The 21,315-nt window shown below is 41.8% G+C and overlaps 1 protein-coding gene across 7 annotated transcripts in view; it reads right to left on the bottom strand.

Annotated features, from left to right (window-relative positions):
* Positions 1 to 4,940: 4,940 nt before the first annotated feature.
* LOC143769885 (lysosomal acid lipase/cholesteryl ester hydrolase-like) overlaps positions 4,941 to 21,315 on the bottom strand; it is a 37,716-nt gene continuing 21,341 nt past the window's right edge. For 6 of the 7 annotated variants that reach the window (XM_077258914.1, XM_077258908.1, XM_077258912.1 and 3 more), the window contains 4 exons: positions 18,991 to 19,137; positions 14,822 to 14,893; positions 12,150 to 12,218; positions 6,053 to 6,940 (listed from right to left, as the gene is read on the bottom strand). In XM_077258914.1, the coding sequence (XP_077115029.1) occupies positions 6,707 to 6,940; positions 12,150 to 12,218; positions 14,822 to 14,893; positions 18,991 to 19,137 (522 nt within the window). In that variant the 3' untranslated portion in view covers positions 6,053 to 6,706. Of the gene's footprint in view, positions 6,941 to 12,149; positions 12,219 to 14,821; positions 14,894 to 18,990; positions 19,138 to 21,315 lie in introns of all 7 variants that reach the window. The other variant, XM_077258910.1, reaches the window with a different exon arrangement.

Below are 21,315 nucleotides of genomic sequence, written 5' to 3'. Positions count from 1 at the left end.
AACAATTTTTTTAAACAACAATAACAAGCTGTGTGTGTGGCATATCACTTCCATCTTATAAGTATATCTTCTTTCAATATTTTACTATACTTAAGACATATTTATTGTAATGGGAGAGATGGGCAGGGGAAGGGCAAGGAGGGGAGTTAGAAGGGTAAAGGAATGGGTATATCCAAATCTAGGATAAAAACAGGAGTAAATACTTTACAGTTCATTTATATCTATCTGTTTAAACAAGTATAAACATACCGTTACCTATTATTAAAGAAAAAACAATTATACCAACTTTATATCCACCAATAATACACTATTTACCGTATTTTTTGGACTATAAGACGCACTTTCCCCCAAAAAAAATTTGGGAGGAAAATGGGGGTTGCATCTTATAGAGCGAACACAGGCTTACTGGGGGGTTGCGACAGAGGTGTGGCGATGCTGCGGTGGTGGATGGTGCAGAGTGCACCTGAGCAGGGTCCCTTCTTCAGGATGCCCATTGCAGAGATGTTGTGGCGCCGCAACCCAGGGTCCACAGTGCATCACCGGTTTCTCTGCAGCCATCTTCCTGAAGCCGTGGGCCGCTGGAGTCTTCAGGAAAATGGCCGCCAGAGTTGGCGCGTGCGCAGATTGAAATCTCGGTGGCACACTGCTTCAGGAAAATGGTCATGGACACCGGGCCATGGTGCCGCCACATTTCTGCCACTGGCATCCTGAAGGGACTCTGCTCAGGTGCACTCCCCACCATCCTGGGGATGGGACCCTGCTCCAGCTCTGCCTCATCGCCAACACCGGACCCGCAGCATTGCACCCCAGGACTGCTGCATTGCCCCACTTCTGATGCCGCCGGCTTCCTGAGGAAGGGATCCTGCCTTCTGTGACCCCACTGTACCACCGCCGGCTCTCAGGAAAGATACCTTAAATTCAGACAATAAGATAGATCTCCATCTTAGGCTGGGGTCACACTTGCGAGTGTTATGCGAGAAATTCGCATCAATACCTGGCACTGCTGCTGGCACTCAGAACGGAGCGTGCGGCTGCATAGAAATACATGCAGCCGCACACTCCGTTCCCGAGTGCCGGCGGCAACGCCTGGTATTGATGTTAGAGACTCGGCGCGAGTTTCTCGCATCAACCTCGCAAGTGTGACCCTGGCCTTATAAAAAATATTTTTTTCTTCTATTTTCCACCCCCAAAATTTGGGGTGCGTCTTATGGTCCGGTGCATCTTATAGTCTGAAAAATACGGTACTTCTATTTACGTTTCTAATAATTCTACTCTTAAAACAAATTCTTTTATTCCAAGCCTACATTTCTTTTTCAATTGTTAATTCTCCCATTGCAAAGGAGGGATCCTTGTCAGCCACCTGAGGACTTCTCATACTGATTTTCTTTTCTTTCCCCCTTTCTCTTTCCTAGTCTCCGGTGATTAGAGGGGACTAGGTGAATGGTGTTGTGAATTCTTTATTCCAGGGGCCCCAATTTTTTAGTATTTGGGAAATCTATTGTGTCTTATGGCATAGTTAAATTCGTACACATTATGTGTAGCTATTCTTTCTATGATGTCCTCTATTTTTGGAGGGTGTTTCCTTTTCCAATGGGATGCAATTAAATGATTTGTTACCATTATTATATGTGAGACTATATAGATATTTTTTTTTTGGGTATACCATTTATCCCTATTGCTAGAATTGTTAATTTTGGAGTCTTATATTATTGTGTGTAATCTATTGTATCAGTTCCACTTTTTTCCATGTTTCTTTAATCGAGGTACATTCCCAAAAGATATGCTTAATGTCTCCCTTATTCCCCTCACAAAGGAAGCAGGAGGGCTGCAACGTAAGAAGATACGAGGCGTCATACCGCACCGCCCCACAGGTTAGTATAATTAAACTTATTTTTCAGTTCTTCCAGGTCGGAAGAATGCTATGTATAAGCCCTGAAAGGTGATGGCCGTAACTCATATCACCCGAAACTGCAGACAGGGCCACTTTAACTTCTTCCATAATAAGTCGGTACCCTGGTATTATTAGTATGGTGTCAGGCTGCCCAACCTATGATCACTGCCGCTGTCACCACCGCAGTGTTGATAGCACAGAAGTGTAATCGTCACGCTGCTGTTCTATGAACACAGACTCCGCTCTCTTATGTCAGTGTAAAGCCTCGTTCAGACATCCATGATGCAGGGACATCTGAATAAGGCTTCTCGGCTACATCTACAGAGCTGCACTAGGTTTGAGAAGCGGTGCTGCGGTTGTGAATACACATCACTAGATAAAATCACCACTGGACCTGGTGAGCGCTCATTACTGTGATCTGGTTATGACTAAGAACCAGGTATGAAATGTGCAATAACTCCCATGTCTTACAGACCTCTCGCTTAATATTTTATTGAATATACACTTATCAAGATGTTTTTTAACAACTTTGCAATTAACATTGATTTTATCTATACACGTGTGCTGGATGCCCTACCACCTTGGATCCTTCTGTGTGGGATTGACTCGCTCAAATGCTCCTGTGCACCATGTTTCCTGTGATTGCTGGCTGATGCAATTGTTAGCTGAATACGTTTTCTCATTTTTTAAGATTAGCTACCATAGTCCACTGGCTTGTGTATCTAATTGTTATATAGGTTACTGAGCCATATATCTAGTCCTATTATGTGTGATACAGTCTGCTGATTTGTGCATGTAATCATGTGATATACAGTCTGCAAAGCTATGTATCTACCGTAATCCTATAATGTGTGATACAGTCCATTGAGCTAAGCCTATTTTCCTATTGAGTGATACAATCCACTGAGCCATGTCTCTAATCCTACCATGTGTGATACAATCTTGTACCTAATCCTATCGTGTGATATTCTGCAGAGCAATGTATCTAATCCAGTCATGCGAAATCCAAAGTGCCATTTATCTAATTCTATCGTGTGTGATACAGACCTCTGAACCATGTGTCTAATCCTTTTACGTGTAATGCTCTTAGCTGAGCTGCTGTACCTAATCCCATCATATGTCATACTGTCCGCTGAGCCTTGTATCTAACCCTAAAAAAACACCAGAACACAGGCATGCTTACCTGTTCAAGGCCTCCAACAATTGCACTACCCAGGGTGCACCAGGCCCAAGTAAAGATAGCAAACAACACAGGTGCAAATAATACCGATGCAGCCAACCTACAATCAGGAATTGGCTGCTTGGAGCACCCATGCAAAAAAATAGTCTGTATGTGGCATGTTCACACAGGACTGCAAAGTATACTTTGCAGTCCTGTGTGAACATGCCACATACAGACTATTTTTTTGCATGGGTGCTCCAAGCAGCCAATTCCTGATTGTAGGTTGGCTGCATCGGTATTATTTGCACCTGTGTTGTTTGCTATCTTTACTTGGGCCTGGTGCACCCTGGGTAGTGCAATTGTTGGAGGCCTTGAACAGGTAAGCATGCCTGTGTTCTGGTGTTTTTTTTGAGTTTAGTGGAGGTTTTCCTCCAATGGTGTTTGTATCTAACCCTAACATGATCCATAGACTCTGGAGCTAATCCTATCATGCGTGATACAGTCCGCTACGCTGTGTACCTAATCCTCTCATATGTTCCACAGTGCGATTTATCTAATCCTATAATGTGCGATACTGACTGCTGAACTATGTAATCACATTGCAGTCACCGACAAAATGTCTCTGCACTGGGATCCTAATCTTCATTCTCCCTTATCCTTTTGCAAATGCAAAGAAAGAGAGGGGAGGGATGACATCAGACATACGGGAGCAGACTCCGCCCACATTTACTGCAGTCGTAATGCGAGCAACACTACACTAGGGTTTCATGGCAAATATCAGCAGCTGCTACCCCCGATGTTTTCATTTATATTCATCTGTGTTGATTAGCTTGCAGAGTTTAGTATAATCTGCAAATACTGAAATTCAACTTTGAATGTCCACTGCAAGGTCATTAATAAAAGATGAGGGCCCAATACTGACCTTTATGGTACCCCCGTTACCTATGACTTAGTCAGAGTGAGTTCCGTTAATAACCATCCTCTGTTTCCTATTCCTGTCCCGTTTGTTATCAGAATTACATATATTACCCCTCCTCCCCCCATCCTCCCGTCTCATGGATCTCAAATGTACCAATCTTTCATGTGGCGCTGTATCAAAAACCCTTGAATAGTCCAGTTGAACAACATTCCCGTCCTTATTCTGGCCCAGTCTGGTACTTACCTCTTCAGACGCTGATCAGGCCGGTCTAACAGGATTGACCCCTTATAAACACATGTTGATGTTTGGTCATGAGGTTATTTTTGGAGGAAACTCCAGGATAGCATCTCTTAGAAAACACCCAATGATTTTGCCAACAACAGACATTAAACTTACATTCCTGCAGCTTCCAGACTTGTTTTTAAGTTTAAAATAATAAAACTCTATGTACAAATATCTATAACAGTATGCAATCATTATTGCTCTCGGTGCTCTGGCTATTAGCGTTGTCATTTTATCAAATTAACAGGATCCAATGCGAGATGGCTTTTAAACTCAAGATTCCGTTGACTGAACACTTACTCAACTGACAACTGTTCCTCTTAACCCGACCATGCACATTCAGCCTGGCCGGGCATGCATGAAGGGACTAAGTCACTGCAAGACACCTTGGCAGCTGAGAACAAAAGGTTTGGGCAAGAGGATTCAACATGTCCAACTCTCTCTACAAGATATTTGTCTAGTTAACATCTTTGATAAAATATACATTGGCACCTTAAAGGGAGTTGCCCGGTGAAAATAAGTTATATAATAATAAGTGCTCACCTCGAATGGAAGCACTGGAAAATTTTATCAACGACAGGAAACTTTTATCCCTATTTAAAATGGAGAAATCCAATGCTATGAACTGGTACAGTCACGTTACCAGGAACATACACCAATAACCACTGATATCAATGTGTTTGTTTAAAAATTACAATATTTTATTAAAAACCACATGAACTGCATTGCAAATATTAACAAGGTGCCTCTTGTGTGAGGGGAGACGTGCCAGTCACCGCATATATTATACGATCATAAATACCCACATAAATTAAGCTGGACAGTATCCTATTTGACTATCAGGAGGCTTATCTACCATATAGTGAAAAACAGTGAGAAGGTTCTAGGTTAAATTCATTATGCTCAGTAGTCTCATTTTGAAATAGTGGCAAAGAGTGAAAGGGTACAAGTGCCCATGTGATGTCATTAATATAAGCCTAAAACCCCCCTGAAGAAGAAATCAGGAAACGTGCTTTTGGTGGAGGGAAGTACTGCCAGATCCCGCATTAACCCGCTGAACCCCACACTTGGACCCTCATCTCCATAGGTAAATCTACCTTCTCTTTCACCTTTTATATTTGGCGTTAATCGCATTATAAGGGGTAACGTTTCTCCTTATGGAGAGAGACATACCATCTCTGGCTTGTCAAGGTAAGGAGGCTTATTCGCCGTGCAATGCTCCTCTGGGAATTTAAATATGCAAATTGCCTCTTCTGAGAAAAAGAGGACTTAACCTTATAGCGCCACCTGTTGGAAGTAGCGATCCTACAAGTCACAATCAACCCTTTAACGAGTCGTGCAATATGACTTAGGATAAAAGCCAAATCAGTATCTCAATTCGCAGACACGGTGTTTCGGGCTGTTGGCCCTCGTCAGTGCGAAGCATGAGAACTGATTTTCTCAGAAGAGGCAATTTGCATATTTAAATTCCCAGAGGAGCATTGCACGGCGAATAAGCCTCCTTACCTTGACAAGCCAGAGATGGTATGTCACTCTCCATAAGGAGAAACGTTACCCCTTAGACCCCAGTCCAGAGCCTCTCACCTAGCCAAATCAGTTCTCATGCTTCGCACTGACGAGGGCCAACAGCCCGAAACACCGTGTCTGCGAATTGAGATACTGATTTGGCTTTAATCCTAAGTCATATTGCACGACTCGTTAAAGGGTTGATTGTGACTTTTACGATCACTACTTCCAACAGGTGGTTCTATAGAGTTAAGTCCTCTTTTTCTCAGAAGAGGCAATTTGCATAATCGCATTATAGGTTTTTCAGGCTTATATTAATGACATCACCTAGGCCTTATATATGTAGCTTTTTTTCTATAAGGAATAAAACCGTTTTATTAGGCCACCTATAGGTAGGTACACTATTGATCAATCTCCATCCCATGACTATGCAATTCAGGCAAACCAGCCATGTCTTCAGGAGGATTAATAGAGGAACAAAGCAATGCAGAATTCAGTTTATAAATTGCTCCTGCATTGTCCGCCTATAGAGAATCAGTATTTTCTAAATCAATCATGTTGGGACATGTCTGGTCCCTCTAACTCTAGTTCGTGTATGGACGGGTATGAGAAAGGGAATTATACAGTCCCAGCAGTACATGTAATGCCATTACTGACTTTGGCTCTTCATTCCTGGATTGTTTATGGCTGGTACAGCTTAATGATTACAAGTTACTATTACTACTTCATTCATTCTAGTCATTTACGGGTCACTAGGTATTCCCATTATGTTACTTTCAGTACAACGAATGTTATCATTATTATATAGCATAGCTGATGTCCAACATTGGCACAAGGGAAAGTGTAATTGTACAATTCACACAGGCAAAATGAAATTTGGCAACGCTCCACCCTTCTCCCCTCACTGTATATTCCACTTGCAGATATTGGTCACGTAATGGAGAGTTCACGGAAATTCTTCTAGGAGCTTAAGGATTTTTTTGTAGACTTTTTGTGGCGCATCAAGACCCCATATGAAATCGAGATGCTGCCATTTTCGTATCTCTTTATAAAAGACCAAGTTATTGATTTTAGGAATTAATAACTCAACATCCAGCTTGTCAGCAAGCCAGTCGTTTCCTCCACTCCAGATTGCTGTGGGGACATTCATGTTGGTCACATCATACAAAGGGGGAGCGCTCTGGAAAAAAGTCCATGAAGAACACATTAAAAATAGAGACTGTTACGTAGACTTTATGTAACGAACCTCCCGAACCTCTGATAGCAGCCCTGTGGGAAAATGGGTATATACTACACCTTCCATTTGGCTAATGAAGGGTGGACAGTTGGTAGAAATGGGAAACTTTTTGTGACTCCATTAAAAAAGTTGATGAGTGAGCCATATTTTGAGGCTATTGGTACTTGAGTGGATGCTAGTGTTTGTAATTATTATTTTACGTTAAATAGTAATCGTTGTGTTAATTTTTAGTTTGGAAATCAAAAGTACGCATGAAAATAAGAAACTTTGTAATATATCTTATCAAAGAAAGCTGCTTCTTTCTCCTGTTGGAGAAACCTCATCCAATTGCATTGAGATTTATGTATTTAATTTATTGTTTGCCTATTTAACACTATCATATACCGCAGCGCTTTACAGGCATCATCACTGTCCCCATTGGGGCTCACAATCTAACTTCCCTATCAGTATGTTTCTGGAATGCATGAGGAAACAGAAATACCCATAGGAAACCCACGCAAACAATGAAAAAACATACAAACTCCATGCAAATATTGTCCTTGGTGGGATTTGAACATGGGACCCCAGCGCTGCAAAGCATCAATGCTAACCTAAACATGGATGACCCCTCTCTCTCTCTCCTTTTCAGATCTTACTGCAGCATGCCTGTTCCAGGCTCCCACACTGCCCATGTCACTGCATAAACAGTGGCCACCAGCCATAGCACTTAAAGGGAATCTGTCATCAGGATGAACTCTCCTAAACCATCTATATGGACATGTAGGTGATAGGAAGCTGAATACCATGATGCCTTAATATCTACAATGTGATATCTTATTCCAGGGAACAGGGCCGGTTTTAGGCAAAGTGGGGCCCTAGGCAAAGTTTAAAATGGGGCCCCAAATGCTAACATATTGCACATCACACAAAAGCATTTCGGTTGTATTTACATGCGCTGATCTCAGGCCGCTAAATGAGTTTGATCGACAATACTGAAGCTGTTCAACACTTGTTTCCCGGCCTCTTTCCACCGTCTGAGAAAGAATGATGGGACAGAACGATCACTAACAGATTACTAACCGATCCCCATACAGTATCATGTTATCAGCAGCACATCTACAGTTTACAGCGGCGATGTGCTGCTGAGAACAATGACTTCTATTTCGGCATAAACAATCCAATCACTCGATGAATATGCAGCTTTTTGCTTGTTTAGTAAAATACACCCCATAGTCCTGCATATATTATAATGTGCACCACAGTCCTCCATATAGTATAATACACTCCCTATAGTCCTCCATATATTAAAATACACTACTTAGTCCTCCATATATTATAATACACTCCTCAGTCCTCCATATAGCATAATACACTCCTCATAGTGCTCCATATAGTATAATGCACCGCCATAGTTCTCCATGTAGTACAATTCACTTCCCATGGTGTAATGCACCCCATAGTTCTTCATATAGTATAACGTATTCCCCATAGTCCTCAATACAGTATAATGCAGCCCACATATAGTATAATGCAGCCACCACCCCACAGAGTATAATGCAGCCAACCCAGAGTATAATGCAGCCACCCCATAGAATAGAATGCAGCCCCCCTCATAGTTTAATGCAGCACCCTCATAGAGTATAATGCAATCACCCATCAAAGAATATAAATATAATACAGCCCCCATAGAATATAATGTGGCCCCGAATAGAATATAATGCAGCCCACCTCCCCTCAGAATATAATGCAGCCCCATCAAAGAGTATAATGCAATCATCCCTCAAAAAATCTAATACAGACCCCTATAGAATATAATACAGCTCACCTCCCCATAATATATAATGTAGCTTCCATAGAATAGAATGCAGCCCCCCATAGTATATAACACAGCCTCCCCATAGAATATAATATACCCCCCATAGTATATAACACAGCCTCCCCCATAGAATATAATAATTTTATTTATATAGCGCCAACATATTCCGCAGCGCTTTACAACTTAACCTCCACAATAGTGTATAACACAGCCACATAGTATATAATACGGCCTCCCCCATAGAATATAATATACCCCCATAGTATATAGCAAAGCCCGCATAGTATATAGCACAACCCGCATAGTATATAGCAAAACCCGCATAGTATATAGCAAAACCCGCATAGTATATAGCACAACCCACATAGTATATAGCACAACCCACATAGTATATAGCACAACCCGCATAGTATATAGCACAACCCGCATAGTATATAGCAAAGCCTGCATAGTATATAGCAAAACCTGCATAGTATATAGCAAAGCCCGCCTAGTTTATAGCACAACCCGCATAGTATATAGCAAAGCCCGCATAGTATATAGCACAACCCGCATAGCATATAGTACAACCCGCATAGTAGTATACAGCACAGCCTGCATCTCTCCTCCCCCCCGAGAATGGCCCCACAGTCCAGTAAAAAAACAACCCACACTCCTCACCTCTCCTTGTGCCCGCGTTGCTCCCTGCGCCTGTCTCGGCGGCTGCCGCTGCACTGCCTGGCACATAGTGAGTGTGCGCACACCCGCAGTGTCAGAGGCTGAGCAGGGAATGATGGGAGAGGGAGCGTCAGCGGACGCTCTCTCCTCCATCATTGTATTCAACTGTACCGGCGTCATAGACACCAGTATAGTTGAATGCGGTGGCAAAACGCTGGTGGGGGGTGAGTCGGCACGCAGCAGCCCGCTACTGGCACAGGCCCTTCTGGCATTTGCCAGAACTGCTCGATGGCCAGTCTGGCCCTGGTTACAAGAGACCCTCAGGGGTTTTCTTCTCCGAGGATGCTCTATACTTTACAAGTCAGTGGCTTAGAAGACACCCTGACATCTTTTTGAGCATTTTTTTCTTAAGAAACCATTAGGCTGGGTTCACATTGCGTTCCTGGTGTCCGTTAGACGGACTACGTTACACCACGGCATAATGCGGTGTAACGTAGTCCGTTAACGCCGCCATTGAATGCAATGTCGGACGCATCTCTAGCGCACGCCCACAATGGGCGTGCGCTAGGGATGTGCCGTCACTGAGTGACGGACCCTGAGACGCGGGCTGCAACGTTTCCGGGTCCGTCACTGCTAGCGCAGATAGAGCTAGCAGATGCTCTATCTGCGCTAGCGCGATGTAACGTCGGCAATTGCGTTAACAGCAGCCCGTTAGCGTATGTGCTGAACGGGCTGCTGCTAACGCAATGTGAACCCAGCCTTAGCAGTTTCTTTACTGCTGAAAAATACCAAGTACAAAAGACACACAAAATGCTAAAGAAACAAAAAAATGAGGTGGTGTGGCCAGTGTGTGACTGGTGTGGTAGTGCAGTTGAAAAAAACTCACCAGTAAGCAGTGAAGTCTCCATATGGGAAAACTCCTGGGTGGCAGCACAGCTCCTGTATTGTGTCCTGACAGGGGCTGCTGTGCAGCGTCAGGACAACGTCAGTGGTCAGGTGTGACATAGGAAGGTCCTGCCGCTGAACAGCAGCTGCCAGCCCAGGACACAGTATAAATTATAACCCTGAAGCCTGCTGCAGAGTGAGGATCGACGGCCATAGCAGAAGAACAGGAGAACATGCAGAGCGCAGGTCAGGTCAGTATAACACGCCTGACTGCTTCTGCCTGGGGGATTGCAGCCGACGTTACAATAGATAACACGAGGCAGTGCAGCGCCGTCAGGAAACGCTCGCATTGCAGAACAGATAAGACAGATACACTTATGTCTGCCTCTTCTGCAAAGTGAAGCACTGCCTTGTGCTATTTTAATTTTAAGCAAGCTCCATTGTGGAACCAGCAGGGGGCCCTTGGAGGAGCGGGGGCCCCAGGCAGCTGCCTGGTCTGCCTGTGCTTAACGCCGGCCCTGCCAGGGAAATCCATGTTCTTCTTTTACAATATGCAAATGTGCTGCCCAGGACTGTGTCTGACACTGGTGTCTGCATGAGAAGTGAAAAGAGAGTTACCAGTGAAATGTGTAATGGCCGCTCTCTTCTCTCCTGATCTCACTGCAGAGCTGTGTGTGATTTTACCTGACGCAGTGTTGCAATAGATCAGAGCTGTGAGAGCTGCAGCTGCTAATGTGTTTGTTATGAAACAGAGTTCAGTTCTACTGTCCTGTGGTTATGTGTCTCCCACTGATAATGCCTCCTTTCACTTAAAATAATCTTTGGAGCAGATTATCATGCAGATCCGTGTCAGGTCCATAGTCCGGAGCAAGCTCAGTCACATACAAGAAAACGTCTCTAAATCACAGGGGAAGGCGAATAGCGGCACCAGTGTTGAGGCATGTAATCCTTTGTATGGAGGAGTTGAGCCAGATTACAGTGTTTTTATCAGCAAATATCAACATGTAAACAAATAATTCAGAATAAAGACTGCAGCACTCACCATGGCTGACTTTATTCAAGCTGCCATGGTGAGGGTCACATACTTTTTTCTGAATTATTTATACATACAAGAAAATCATGGATTTCTTAGAAATAAGACACTGGATCACAGCTACTATGATATCACTTTATTCAGCTTTCTATGACCTATGTGCCCATATAGACGACTTAGTAGGGTTGATCCTACTTACTGCTTCCCTTTAAGACCCACATGACCATTTTCCGGCTGCATCCTCTTCTGCTCCAGCCTACACAGAAGCTTTCGCTGCATGTATCTATGCATTCTCTGGAAGCTTTTGGATTTGGCGCTGTAGAGGATGCGCAGGGAATGAGGACACATGGGTGAATCACAAGACCACTTCCATTTGAGTGTAGCAGCCACCAGCATCCACTGTTTGCACACCCCGACACTGAGCCCATGGTTTTCATAACTTCATCATGGGCAGCAGGGTGCCTAGAACAGAGGTGCTGGTGTAAGATGGAGGTTATACTGGGGGCTCATCTGGTCCTCCTACTTGGGACTACATAAATCAGAGCAGCAAGCCAAAAGTATCAGCGGTTCTTTCCTTGGAGGACTTGGTCTGAGCATGTACAGCGTCACATGGATGGCTGTTTAAGTATAACTGGACATTACGTTCCCCGACTAGGACAGGTGATCACTGAGGGTGTTAGATGACGGACCTGGGGCAGTCAGATGATTGGGCGCATGTTCATTACAGAAAGTAAATTAGGGGAACCATTGAATGCTTAAGAAGAGATCCCCAAACGTATTACCTGGTTATAATGCTTCATGTTGCCTTCAGGGCCCCAGTCAAAAGCCTGTAGTCTCCCAGAATGGACAGCCTACACAATAAGACACATATATGATTAATGCATTCCCAGGATCTTAGCTATACATATGTTAAACCGTTTTACAGAATGATGACCATGTTATTTCCAGTTCTTTGTTCTTGCAGAAACATATCCCGCAATAATCTATTAAACAATGTGGTACATTGTAATTGTAGCCATTTCTGTGTGACTGCAGTCTCCATTGTATTTGCTAAACTAAAATAGGTTGTCTGACATATATATTGATTTCCTTTCCATAGGACAGATCAACAACATGAGATTGATGGGCACCTAACACCTGGCACCCCCACCGACAAGCTGAAAACTGCTTCGGCAGCGGCAGGAACTATGCGATTTACAGGGTAGAGCATTGCCATCTCACACATTGCTCAGCAGCCGCCGAGTACTGCTGTTTATCTCCCATTCAGTCCAAGACCAACATTGATGGTCTATTTGTTGGAGAAGACATCCAATATGATCAGTAGGAGTCCAACACCCGCCACCCCCACAATCAGCTGAAATCCGCCCCAGCAGTGACCAGAACCATGCGATGGATGGGGCGTAACACAGCAGTCTTCAACATAGTTTAGTACATTGATGCATGAGCGTCTTTCAGTTGATCAGTGAGAGTGCCGGGTGTCGGACCACCATCGATCTCATATTAATTACCTATCATACAGATAAGTCATTAATGTCATAAAATGGCAGAAGAATGTTGATTCCAAAATAGCTAAAACATCTTCGTCGGTGTATATTCCATAAAAAGATTAGGCAAAAAGTATGTAAGACATGGGAGTTATTGCGCCACTTGAACTTTTCTTGCCTAGTCCTATTATGTAATATACACAAATGAAGATGATTTAATGATTTTGGAATAAACATTAATAATAATTTTATTTTTATATAGTGCCAACATATTCCGCAGCGCTTTACAGTTTGCACACATTATCATCGCTGTCCCCGATTGGGCTCACAATCTAGATTCCCTATGAGCGTGTCTTTGGAATGTGGGAGGAATCCGGAGAACCCGGAGGAAACCCACACAAACACGAGGAGAACATACAAACTCCTTACAGATGTTGTCCTTGGTGGGATTTGAACCCAGGACTCCAGCGCTGCAGTGCTAACCACTGAGCCACTGTGCTGCCCTATAACATTGATTTGATTTCCTAGTGTGTGCTGGATCCACTACAATCCTGGACAACCCCTTTAATGAGTAATGGATTCTTGATGGTTCGGCTTTCATTAACATTATCCAGTGATTCACTAGTGGAAACCACTGGATACCATTGCTCTAAGTTGGAGTTTGCTGTGCTAGCACCCAACGAGAATGTGGGCTGTTATCTGGTTGGTTTTTGTATCAAATAATGTAAAAACAAATTACATCCCTTACAGATCTTAGAATCATGTAAAACAACATATAAAGCAGGCACTCCACCGCTGCTCGGGTCCCAGTGTCTGGCTCTAGCAGTGATGTCACATCAACAGTGCGCAGCACCGCTGCAGCCAGTCACTGAACCCAGCTGCAAAGTTAAAATGTAACAGTCATTTTAATTTTTATCCTATAAATTAATAGTACCAGTATCAGAGAAATGTGCTTCTCTCTTGGACAGGGCCGATCGGTCATTTTCAAAATTCTGACTTCATGAGTAAAATCTGTATTCAGTGAAGTCAGACTTTCCCGTTACTGAGGTAGGAGATGGCGGCTGCTGGTGAGATTCTATGTAGACAGTTGGAAGGAGGAGAGCGGAGCTTTGCCTCTAGTTCCTCTCTCCTCCTCGTAGAATCTCATCAGTAGTAGCTGCCATCTCCTACCTTGGCTATTTAATAATCTGTCTTCACTGAATACAGATTTTACCCAGAAATTGAGAATTTTGAAAATGACCAATTCTGTCTAAGAGAGAAGCAGATTTTTCTGATAAGTTATATTACTAAGTTGCTTATTTTAATGGGTACTATTGTTAATGAAATAAAAATTAAAGCGATAGTTTTTTTTCTACAGCGGTTCTTTGCATTGTTGATGTGATGTCACTGCTACAGCCAAAACACTGCGACACAAGTAATGGCGGGGAACTATAGATAGGCAGGGGAGGGTGAGTACTCGCTGCATTTTTTATTTTAAATATGTTAGTGCTTTTGAGGTCCACCTTCCCGAGAGTGGGAAAAGTCATTTAACAAGAAGCCAAATACGGACCCAAAAAGTGAAGTATGAATGAGATGGTTGCTAATAGTATTTCATTTTGGTATCCACTGAAGTCTATGGGCACATTTGGCATATGTGCCAAGTCCACCGCACACTGCAAACACAGTGTGGATACACACGCACTATATTAATTGATTTTTCAACTGGACACTTATTTCCCATGTTCGTGTTTGGATGGTAGGGTGCACCAGAAGTAGTCACATACATGGATTTTATTACAATGAACATCAATTCCTCTTGCGATAAGAACTGTAGTATCTGGTTGACATGTATAAGGTACGGAAAGACCGATATAAACGTTTTAACAATAAGGTATTGCACTGTCAAACATCAATGATTAATTTATTTTTTTTGTAGCATTCTTCTAAAAAAAAAATACATGTGTAGATTTGTAGTCCATACTGTACGGTACCTGTAACCAGTGGATCATATTTTGCACAGATGTTCCAGCAGGACAAAACGAAGTGTAGACATGGACGCGAGTCTAAATGATGGAAGTACATATAGTGAGCCACTATGTTTTAAATATGATTTATAAGTGTGCAAAATGTATTTTTATAAATGATTCTCATTCATGTATAGGACAAGGCTGGAAAACTGTCAGGAGTCAAAAACGTTGAAATAGTCTGCTGTTTGCTTCTATGTGACCAGGTAATACAACCATCTACGCTATTGTAAGATGCCGAAAAAGTATCCAAGCGGATGGTAAAATGGACAATCAAAGTGGCTAAATTTTGCCCTTTATTTCTTCCTAGTACTCTCCTGAAATTTGATTGAAAAAAAAAAAAAAGAATATCCACATACAGGTCCAGAGATATGGGTGTTTTATCCTTTCTAGGGAAGTGTGGCTCACAGGACTCTTTGCTCTGCATTATTTCAAATGTAAAGAACATAAAAATCAGCACAAAATAAAAAGACCCATAACTCTGGAACGGTACGTGGATTTAAAAGATAGTAACACAGTGAAACTACAATCTGAATGTCCATTTTCATCTACAACATTCAGAAATTTGGAAAATGTGCATTAAATGTAATATTGCTAGTAAAATCTTTGATATCTGTTGAGTTAGGTAGTTTTGTTATCTTTTGTAACGAAAGTATGGTTGTTACATCACAAAACTTCAAATAAATTCAAAATTGTGATCTATCCACCAAACACGGACTTACATGAGCGTTCACAGTTTATTGACACAGGGCCGGAACGAGGGGTAGGCAACCTTCTAGATTGCTACCATCTGCCTACCCAAAAAACACTGACATTGCAGAATGCCTGCAACTGCCCGCCATCTTCCTACAGCCACAGGCATTCAGCACAGTGATGGTCGGGGCGCCTGTGGCCTGGCCGTCGCTCCCTCCCTGAACTCAATTGTATTTGCGTCTGTATGCTCTCCAGGATAAAAGAAGACATGGAGGTTATGCTCGACGGGAAGCCTGGATTTGGTGACTATTAGCTTTTGTTTATTTTTGTTATATTATATTGCCACTGAATAGTGGCCATCATTAGAGGGAGCATAATACTCAACTATTTTGCAAAGGTGAGGCATATTAAAAAAAACTTGAATCCTTTTAGGCAACTGTGAAGAAACCAGAATATATCTTAATTACCCAGACAGCTATGTTTTTGCAAACCAATAAGAACTGACTTTTCATCTGTATATTGGCTTGTGGATTTAAGTGGTTATGTCTGGTGGTTCAGGAAGACAGACTTGCAAACTGATATACCATTTAACATACTGTGTAAGTCTGTAATAGTGACTTGTACATAGTGTGTATTCATGTTTGTTTATTGATGTGTGCTGATATGCTAATTTTGCATTGACTTCTGGAACCAACTTGTTGACTTCTAAAGCAGAGAGGGAAAGACTGTACAAATAGATTGAATGGTCAAGTAGTGCTACTTGATCTCATCACCATTGTTTACCTTATCTTGATGTTGGACTGAAGGACACTGTGTAATTCTAAGAATAGCGTACATGCCTTTTGTATAAAATGACTCAGAGATCACATCATTGGAGCTGAACACAGAGCTACCAACCGGACTCCCTTCAGGATCTCAGCTGAGGGTACATCGGACCCGGCTGCAAGAACACAGGACTGCTCTTGGATATCTCCCTACGCTTTTCGTTACCTCCTCTCTGCGTGCATACCACAGATGGAGTAGCAACCCTGGGAGCTCTGACGTAACATCTACCATTATCTTGGTGAATCAGCGTAAGGGTGAGGCCCTGTAATGTGCACAATCTTTGTGTAATTGCTGAGATTATTCTGTTTGCTCTTGTGTGTTGTGATTCAATAAAGTATTGCCGCACTGGTTTATCTTAACCCTGTGTTGTCTGTGTAGTGTATTGCCCACAGGGAGATGGAGTGGGCGTTCAGTGGTATGAGCCCTGGTCCATGCAGTCTTGCTAAATTCAGTCGGGCCAGCGGACGAGAGCACCCACTGACCCCTCTTCTCCACAGCAACCGGCTTTAAAATAAAACGGGCTATAGCTTAAATCTATCTACAGTCATATGAAAAAGTTTGGGCACCCCTATTAATTTTAAGCTTAATGTTTTATAAAAATTGTTTTTTTTGCAACAGCTATTTCAGTTTCATATATCTAATAACTGTTGGACACAGTAATGTTTCTGCCTTGAAATGAGGTTTATTGTACTAACAGAAAATGTGCAATCTGCATTCAAACAAAATTTGACAGGTGCATAAGTATGGGCACCCTTATCATTTCTTGTTTTAAATACTCCTTCCTACTTTTTACTGACTTACTAAAGCACTTTTTGTGGTTTTGTAACATCATTGAGCTTTGAACTTCATAGCCAGGTGTATGCAGTCATGAGAAAAGCTACTTAAAGTGGCCACTTGCGAGTTGTTCTCCTGTTTGAATTTCCTCTGAAGAGTGGCATCATGGGCTCCTCAAAACAACTGTAAAATATTCTGAAAACAAAGATTATTCAACATAGTTGTTCAGGGGAAGGATACAAAAAGCTGTCTCAGAGATTTAACCTGTCAATTTCCACTGTGAGGAACATAGTAAGGAAAGGGAAGAACACAGGTACAGTTCTTGTTAAGGCCAGAAGTGGCAGGCCAAGAAAAACATCAGAAAGGCAGAGAAGAAGAATGGTGAGATCAGTCAAGGACAATCCTCAGACCACCTCCAGAAAGCTGCAGCATCAACTTGCTGCAGATGGTGTCACTGTGCATCGGTAAACTATACAACGCACTTTGCACAAGGAGAAGCTGTATGGGAGAGTGATGCGAAAGAAGCCGTTTCTGCAAGCACGCCACAGACAGAGTCGGCTGAGGTATGCAAAAGCACATTTGGAAAAGCCAATTTCTTTTTGGAAGAAGGTCTTGTGGACTGATGAAACCAAGATTGAGTTGTTTGGTCATACAAAAAGGCGTTATGCATGGCGGCCAAAAAACACAGTGCGTTGTATAGTTGACCGATGCACAGTGACACCATCTGCAGCAAGTTGATGCTGCAGCTCTCTGGAGATGGTCTGAGGATTGTCCTTGACTGATCTCACCATTCTTCTTCTCTGCCTTTCTGATGTTTTTCTTGGCCTGCCACTTCTGGCATTAACAAGAACTGTACCTGTGTTCTTCCATTTCCTTACTATGTTCCTCATAGTGGAAATTGACAGGTTAAATCTCTGAGACAGCTTTTTGTATCCTTCCCCTGAACAACTATGTTGAATAATCTTTGTTTTCAGATCATTTGACAGTTGTTTTGAGGAGCCCATGATGCCACTCTTCAGAGGAGATTCAAACAGGAGAACAACTTGCAAGTGGCCACTTTAAGTAGCTTTTCTCATGATTGCATACACCTAGCTATGAAGTTCAAAACTCAATGAGGTTACAAAACCAAAAAAAGTGCTTTAGTAAGTCAGTAAAAAGTTGGTAGGAATATTTAAAACAAGAAAATGATAAGGGTGCCCATACTTATGCACCTGTCAAATTTTGTTTGAATGCAGATTGCACATTTTCTGTTAGTACAATAAACCTTATTTCAAGGCAGAAACATTACTGTGTCCAACAGTTATTAGATATATGAAACTGAAATAGCTGTTGCAAAATAAACCATTTTTATAAAACATTAAGCTTAAGATTAATAGGGGTGCCCAAACTTTTTCATATGACTGTATCTGGAGTTTGGGTTTTGAAATGAGAAATATCTGTATTACTTTCTAATGTGAGAAGTATTAGGTTTATGTGAATCGACATCGCAAAATGTAAAAAATTACTCATTGATAGTAAGTGGTGATGACCGATTGTGCTCCAATATTGTGTCATCCGAGCATGCTCGCATGTTACCTTAGTGTCTTGGGCATGCTCGAATAATATGTTCGAGTCCCCAGTTGCAATAATCATTAGGCCATCCCCGCAAGTGATGTGGCTGTCTATCAGCAGCGAATCGTGCAGCCGCAGGGACTCAAACCTATTATTCAAGCACGGCCAAGATACTGGGATAACACGATATTCGAGCATATTCGCTCACCACTAATAGCAGGCTGAAATCTTGTAAAATTAGAAAAATTATGCATGCATAATCATTCAACAATGAGCTAATATTTTGGACCTACCATATTTAAATTTTGTTCATTAAACCCACACAGGAGGAATAAAAAGTTGCCACATAGTTCATCCAGTAAAAAATGATTACAAAATTTTCTTGAAAGGTACTTAATATATTTTGATTGTGGTATGAAGCTCTTATCACCGAACAATGGCTATAAGGAAAAATAAGAGTAAAAACTCATAAAACAATGACCATAACACAAATGCTATCTATCTAATAGGCAGCTTCCAAGTGACTGCAGAATAAGAAATGTCGTTTTTAAAAATACACAATATAGCTGAGAACATGGGAACATACCTCGTAATTCTTGATTCAGGAGTTTTAGCCACATGTATTAAAAAAGTGCACACAAAAAAACCCATACTGCCATCGAACGTTGCGGATTTACATTATGAGTAGTAATATGTATACCTTACCTTAACAAATGGGCAAGGATAAGGTAACCTAGGTCGTAAATCCTGACCTATAGAGAAGTGGTCAGGAGATGTGGCCACTTATTATTAACGAAAGTTAATAACCTGAAACAGATGGATCTATCTTCTCAGAAAAAAAACAACAACAATGAAAGGAGGTTTTCTTTTATTTTAAACATAGCCCTATGGATTCCGCAATAAAAGACGCCATGTGGAAAAATCTGGTTCCAAATTGAACAGGACTCAGATTGGATCAGCAGACAAAAACGTACTTACCGGTATTTCTTATAAATGCAGCCACACTTTAAAGGATGAGTTGGTTAGAAGACAGTTTAAAAGATCTCAAAAAACTGGTTAAACCCCATGACTCCCATAATGAATCCCCTAATGCAACATTGTTCATACTGTCAATTTAGCTTAGCAAAAAGATATTTCCAGATAGGAGGCCATAAGCACACAGTGCGACAGTCCATTACCTTCTGTCCCTGTAACTTCTATTATAAATCCGAAAACCAATTTGTAGTATATGTTTTAGTGATCATTATAGATCACGGCAGGCGTCGCATCAACCCGTTTGCTTTACTTTGTAAGGGAGAAACATAATGTGCTCCGACAGTGTTACCCATTGCAGAGTTGGTACAAGTTCTGTTACTTCCGCATGGAGGGGACCACAATATATTCCTACTTCAAGTAAAAGCGCAGAGCGCCGAAAACCCTTGGAAATTTGGGATTACATGACTGAAATGATTTAGGCCCTTTTTCTTTAAGTAATTGTGTGATATTGAATATTTTTCTTTTAACTACTACTAAGCAACGTGTAGCATCACCATTATTGGTTTTACCGCACCACTAGTCATCTTGATTTATACCGGAAAGAATAATGTTGATCTATTAATTTTTCGGGACTACTTTAGTATATTGGTAGTAGTATGGTTCATAGTGTAGAGCTTATCCAGCCAGGAAAAAAAACAGCCTACTTACATCACCAATTCCCTGCAGCTCTGTTTCAGATGCTTCTTGGTCTATACATTCTTTTACAGCTGAGGTTATCATTCCTTGTTAATGTAACACATTTTAATCTGTTTTAAAATAATCACGCCTTTCTGGATAATAGATTTCAAAAAGGTATTTTTTCTAGGTGATGAAATTTCTGATCAACCTGATCTACATTGATCAGAGCCATTAACATGCAGTGTCTAGGCTAAGGACAGCTGAGCAGTGGTAAAATCACTGATAAGATCTTCAGAGTGCTGAAGTGAGTAGCACAAAAAAAATCTTATTTTCTCAGTCTTATCTCTCACAATGGAGTTCCAAGCTGCCTCGGAAAATAGTTTTCACGTCTATGTCACACATGCCAGAAATCTCTATGTGCAATGCCAAGCGTCAGCTGACATGATGTAAAGAACACAGCCAAGACTCAGGCCAATTCATCAAAGATTTAATGCCAGAATTCTGGTATAAAAAGTTGTGAAAAGATGCACAATTTTGGAACAACGTAAGGCTATGCAAAAATTTGGTGACTTTTGGTGCTTTCACACCATCATCAGTAAAGCTCCAACAAAATGGGCGAGACGGGACATGTTGACCAGCAATCATCAAATTCATGATTAATGGTGACATTCGCTACTCTGCAAATCTTACTCTAGCAGGGACTGGAGTAAGATTTTTTGCGAGGACCATACGGAGGTGCACCCACTCTCCAGACGCTCTTAACTTATTAAAAAGCATGTGCCACTTACTGAATCAGAAGCCTCGCGCTCCACCCCTCCCCCTCATCAAGAATGGCATGAAGATTGCTGGCCTTGATGAATCTGTGCTTTTACAGCAGTGCAAACTTTTTCAAAAGTTAAAAAATATAAAGCACTTGCTCATATGAGCGTATGATACGGACGTGAGCTGTCCGAGCAAATACAATA

Source organism: Ranitomeya variabilis, chromosome 4, assembly GCF_051348905.1.
Source record: "Ranitomeya variabilis isolate aRanVar5 chromosome 4, aRanVar5.hap1, whole genome shotgun sequence".
NCBI lineage: Eukaryota > Metazoa > Chordata > Amphibia > Anura > Dendrobatidae > Ranitomeya > Ranitomeya variabilis.
The sequence above is the reverse complement of the archived record's forward strand: the minus strand, read 5'-3'. Positions and strand labels throughout refer to the sequence as shown.